The following is a 6000-nucleotide window of genomic DNA, read 5'->3' as shown; positions in this document are numbered from 1 at the left end:
ATGCACCGCGAAATAATTCACCACCGCGACACGAGGAGGCGAGGATTTAAACATGGTGTTCGTGTTTACAAAATGAAAGCGGGAAAGCGGAGAACCGGAAATGTTCGTAGAGCTGATGTAGAGACGAACAATCACAGCCTTTATTATCTACGTCACTTTCCCTTTGTGTCTGCCAGGAAGTAACAACAGCTGAAACACGACACGTCACCACCAACACCGGGGACACGTCTGAAGATGCAACATGTCAACAAAGTAAAAACACTTTACGTCTTGTCTTTAAAAAGAACCCAAGAAGTTAAAGTCCATATGAAGACAAAATGAATGTCTTTAGCTTGGGGGGGGGGGCGTCTGCATCAGTTTGACGCTTAGTTACAACATTTTCGGAGGCGACGCAGACAATTTGACACATGACCATAAATTGGGCTCAACAGTCCTCAGAATTGGACTCGTCAGCGCTGGAGCCTTTACACTTACACACACAGGTCTTTCTAGTCACTGGACTCCTCAAACTCGTCGTAACACAGATAATGCTGATGGTCAATACTAATATGACATTCAATTGAGTCAAAACTATGAATCTGACTGAAAATTGACATCCACATCCTTCTTTTAACCCCCACACAGCCTCCCGGTCTCTCAGGTCGAACTCTCTCCGTCCCACTTTAACGCCTCAAAACCAGGGGAGGCTGACCTTTCTCTGCTGTGGCCCCTGAGCTTTGGAACACTCTCCCTCATCACCTGAGATCTTGCTCCTTCCTACCTCACTTTAAAACCCTCCTAAAAACGCATTTTTTTAAGCTGATGTTCAACAGCCCAAGAGCTCTACTTTAGAATATTATCTCTGTGTATCAAGTCACTCTTTTATGTAATATTTTATTGTTTTATGATGTAAAGCACTTTGGCGCAACTTGTTAAGGTTGTTTTTAAATGTCCATCTGATGTAAAATAACTCTTTTCACATTGTATCTTCTGCACATAAACAAGCACAGTTTGAGTTTTGGAACATCCATTACACAATAGTTCTGAAATCTTCCTGATTTCTTGGAGTCAGTCACAGACCAGGAACTATGAAAGTTCGACTATTGCTCCTCCCCCCGCCCGTCCTGAGAAAGCACAGGCTCCGCCCTCCAAACGTGACGTAGACTCTGAGTGAGCCGCCCTTCCTCCGCCATCTCAGGGAGGGAGGGGGAGACAGACGTGACCCTGACAGCGGCAGGAATAAACTTTTATTCATCATGGAGATACAGCGCGTTCAGCCGCATGTGTTGGACCTGGAATCGGACGAGGACTTTGAGGAGCACGAAGCTCAAGCACCGCGTCCACATCAGCTGAACATTACTGATTGGTAAAGTTTTAATAAACACTAGTAGATACATTTATTATATCGTGTAACTGCAGTGTAGAACAATGAGCTTCTGCTGTCGCTTTTGTTTAGATGTTCATGTGGGAATTGTCAGACGATGCGGGCGGAGGTGGTGGAGGCGGTGGAGCGGTGGAGGGTGTGAAGTGTTTTCTGCTCCGTCAAACGCGTCATAGGTGTATCTGCCGCGTCATCGTTGTAGCAGCTTTAGTTTGTTGTCACGTGGGAGGGTGGCACTAATACGCTGCAATTTGTTTTAAAAAAAAGGCTGAATCAATCTAAAAAACACTTCAGCGACAAATACAAGGCCCACACATCACTCTGAGAAGGTAGATGGCTCAGGACGGGCGGGGGGAGGAGCAATAGTCGGACTTTCATGGTTCCTGGTCTGTGACTGTCTCCAAGAAATCAGGAAGATTTCAGAACTATTGTGTAATGGATGTTCCAAAACTCAAACTGTGCTTGTTTATGTGAAGAAGACACAATGTGAAAAGAGTTATTTTACATCAGATGGGCTCTTTAAAATTGTTTTGCGTTAACTCTTTAATAACTCTTTAACTGACAGCACTAGTTTTAATGTTTCAGAATTCACGTGTGCAAAGATAAAAAGATGAGAAAAATGTAATACCACAGTTGAAATGAGATTTCTGACCGGTCCCTGGACAGGACGTGACGTACCGGCCTGCAGCCCGGAGCAGAAGGTGGAGGAGAAGTTCTGCAGACTGGAGTCCACCTCGGAGGCCGTGGGCAGCCCCAGGAGACGAGGCAGGAGAGCGGCGAGCGACTGGAGGAAGAGGCGAGCGCTGTGCTGGTCGGCCTCCTGGTGGCGCAGCAGTTTGAGGGAGAGGGCGGCGGTGCGGAGGGAGCGGTGACCCGGACAGTCCCGCGGGGTCTGCTCCTCGTCGGCCAGGGACACGTTGTCGGAGCCGATGTCGGACACGTCGGACCGGCCCGAGTCCTTCTCCGCCGCCATCGAGTACTGGTCACACGAGTCCAGCTCCGTGCGAGACAAGTCCTGCTCCTCCATACTGACCACAAACAGACAAACACAGAAAACTGATCACAAAACATCATCACAGGACAAAACGTAGAGTCTGTGCAGAGTCAAATCTTAAAGGTTGTATGGAGGATTTTTTTTTTTTGTTTCAAATTGTCAATGAAAGTTTAAAATACCCTTACAGAAATGCAGCAGCCTTGGAATTATGTTGATTAAAGAAAAAAGAATGAAAATCTGTCATCTGTGGACATAATGAGGGCAGATAAACATCAGCCAATAGATAACAAGGCTACCTCATTTTCTATTGGCTGTTAGGTTGTCAAACTCCCTGCCTTTCTAGTGTAACTGATGCGCAGGGATTATGTGGTTTATGCAGCAGTTCTTAGAGGCTTTTTTAAAATGTAGTTTCCTCGCAGTTCGCACAAAGTTTGTTGAGATGTCGGACGAAAATCCACGACCAGTTCGCCACAAACGCAAGTCCGTTTTTGAGGTCGTTGAAAGAAGAAGAGACGGAGAAAAGGAGCAAAGCCAAACACGTGATTCTTGGAGATCTCTTCCAGCGATTGCGTGAATGAAGCAAAGAGTCTAAAAACTGACGTGCCGGTCGCTAAATTATTTCTAGACAGGAAACTTCAACAGTGATTCTGAACGCGCACTGGCTGTAAACAAACGTGATTTCTAAAGTAAAGCGGCGGGAGGAGGAGTGTTTCTACTGAGGCTGTGGAAGAGGAAGGTGGTGTCACATGCACAACATTTGAAAAAGGACTGTTGCTGTATTTCTTTTTCCCTTTAAAAAATCCTCTATACAACCTTTAAAGCTCGGGTGTTTAAACTTGTTCGCATCTTTCACAAAACCTTTGGCGCATTGTTATTTCTGTCATGGCAGGAATAAACCATCATGCGACAGTAGCTCAGTTAGTAGAGCGTTTGTCCACCGATCTGAAGACTCGCGTTTCGAATCATTGGTTGAGCGGTCAGATTGACTGACCCACAGGTTGGCGGTGCAATGCCAGCTCCCACAGATGAATGCTGTCCTTGTGCAAGACACTTAAAGAGCCATTAAATACCCTCCCCACCCCTAAGCAAAATCTGAAAAATCATCCAGATTGAGAGGTACCCGGCGGGTTGGGGGGAGCGAGTGTGGGGCTTTCAGAAATATGCATATTTTTCTGTAGTTGAGCATAAAATAAATATTCATAAACTCTCGAATGAGTCCAGTCAAACATAAAATGTGTCCTGTGTATTTTATCCATCAGAATTTAAAAGTTACAATATCAAGAACTACTGTCATGAAATGAAAATTTACAAATTTACGATTACACTTTCTTCAGTACAAACACGAATCCTCAGGCGCGACTCGACTGTCAAAAATACGTCATCACTTCACAGACATTATTTATCGAGCTGAAGAAACATCGATCGAGATGCTGGACTTTAGCACCGCACAAGGACTGAACCAGGACTGAACCAGGACTGAACCAGGACTGAACCAGGACTGAACCAGGACTGAACCAGGACTAAACCAGGACTGAACCAGGACTGAACCAGGACTAAACCAGGACTGAACCAGGACTGAACCAGGACTGAACCAGGACTGAACCAGGACTAAACCAGGACTAAACCAGGACTAAACCAGGACTTGAGCGAGAGGAGAACCCCCCAAGCCCGTGGAGGAGGGTGTCCTCAAAGCGCGATCGGGCGATGGCAGCGCTTAGTCCAGTGGGGCGTGGAGCTCTGTGCCGGTCCTTTCGCCTGTGGTTACCCGACGGTCTATACGGGCGCACCTCTGAGCCCTCCTGACAGTCCTGGTTCAGTTCTGGTTTAGTCCTGGTTCAGGCCTGGGATCAGTTCTGGCTTTGTGCGAACTGCAAGGAAGCTACAGTTTGGAAAAGCTGCTAAGAACTGATCGGAATGTGTGAGAAGCGATTATAAACCACGTAATCCCAGAGCGCCGGCGAGTCAGCTAACAGATAATGAAGTAGTCTTGTTTTTGGCCATCATAATTATAAGGCAGCTGTGTCTCTATAATGCTACTTTGAAATTTCATTGACAATTTGAAACAAAAAAAACCCGTTGTAATATTTTCTTGTATTTCTCTCGTACCTGAAGTTGCTCTCGCTGTAGCGCGCCGACCCCGCCCCGTGGTAGCCCCGCCCCCTGGACTCCACGGACAGGAAGTTGGTGATGTCGGGGTAGACGAGGCCGTGGCTCCTCTGCAGGACGTCCGGAGGAACGATGCCTCCTCCTCCTCCTCCGGCGGCCGGTCTGTCTCTGTCCCCGTCGGGTCGCTCCTCCTCCCCCCCGCGGCCCGGCTCCGCTCGGGGGGTCAGCTGCCTCCGGGCCTCCTCGTCCTGGCTCAGGCACGACGACGGGGACGGGATCCGCACCTGCCGGAGAGACGGGAGGGTTTGATATAAAAAAAAAAGAAAAAAAAAAAGAGATAAATCATGAAATTGCTGCAAGTTTGTTCCTTTAAATCTGTGTTATTTGTTTATCAAACTGCAAAAGCTCATATTTAAAGTCCTGTTTTATTTTCTGATCAGCCCTGGAATTATCAATCTCCACTGAATTTAAAAGAAAAGGAGCTGTAAACTTAAAACTATCACTTGATGACATCACAAGGTGGAACAGAGCAGTTTGAGCTTTGGAGACGTAGACAGACGAATAATAAAGTGTTACTCAGTCGAGACCAAGACCAGTCTGAGACCACAGGGTCCTGAGTCCAGGAAAAGACCAAGACCTCTGAGGGTCCAGACTGAGACAAGAACAAGACTTTTAGGTCGTTTTCACACCGCTAGTTCGATTATTTGGTCGCACCAGGCAATAAAATTGTTATTATGTAGCAAATAGACTCCAGTGTGTCCGCGTTCACACCGGCAAACGAACCAAAACTGGTTCGATTGACGTGTCTCTGTTTCCCCGGTAAAACAGCGATACTCCAGTTATCAACACCGATGTTCCTGTTAATACCGCGGGCCGTCCTCATCTCAAATTATCACCATGAACTCATAAAACAGCAACATGTAGAACTTTGTACAAACTCACCGCATCAGCCCAGAGTTCGGGTAACAGCAGCAGCCAACAGCTCCTCAGGACGGGGCTGGGGTCTGGTCCTTGGTCTGTTACAAGCTCGTTGGTCAGATGGTCCGGAGGCTCTGTCCTCCATGTGCTGGTTCCAAACGGTGGCGAGCAAGACCAGTGCTTGATGGACTGAGTCCGAGCGGGTACGTTCAGTCGTCTGCGCGCTGTTTCTGTGCTTGAAAAGCAAGAATGTGCTGTGGACTACAGGTCCGGGCGCTGCTCCGGTTCTCTGCGCTCAAGAACCACGGCTGGTTCCGAGGTGGTGCAGCATCCGGACAGAAGCGTGAGTCCAGTTTGGTTTGTTATATGTTGTTCTGAGCGTCCGTCCTCCGCGCATTTGGTTCTTCCCAGGGAAAGCGCTTCCTCAGGTCGAGGCTCCCCGCTCCAGCTCCTCTGAGCCCGGCCTGAACTGGACCTGCCCCCGCTGGTTCGGGACTCTGGTTTGGATCTAGTCCGACTGTATTTCTCACACTAGGCTAAAAACAGGGACTTTCTAAAGTTGTATCAATTGAATGGGCGATTGCCTATTGCCATGAAATTATTTGGTTAATTAAAGCCTAAA

At 47.6% G+C, this 6000-nt stretch overlaps 1 protein-coding gene across 1 annotated transcript in view; it reads right to left on the bottom strand.

Annotated features, from left to right (window-relative positions):
* Positions 1 to 6000, bottom strand: part of arfgef3 (ARFGEF family member 3) — a 100425-nt gene that overhangs the window by 57886 nt on the left and 36539 nt on the right. Inside the window, 2 exon segments of the mRNA XM_055162756.1 lie at positions 2039 to 2388; positions 4461 to 4744. Of these exon segments, the coding sequence (XP_055018731.1) occupies positions 2039 to 2388; positions 4461 to 4744 (634 nt within the window).

The sequence above is a fragment of the Boleophthalmus pectinirostris genome, unplaced genomic scaffold, assembly GCF_026225935.1.
Source record: "Boleophthalmus pectinirostris isolate CB_2022bp ecotype Guang Dong unplaced genomic scaffold, ASM2622593v1 HiC_scaffold_5, whole genome shotgun sequence".
Lineage (NCBI taxonomy): Eukaryota > Metazoa > Chordata > Actinopteri > Gobiiformes > Gobiidae > Boleophthalmus > Boleophthalmus pectinirostris.
The sequence above is the reverse complement of the archived record's forward strand: the minus strand, read 5'-3'. Positions and strand labels throughout refer to the sequence as shown.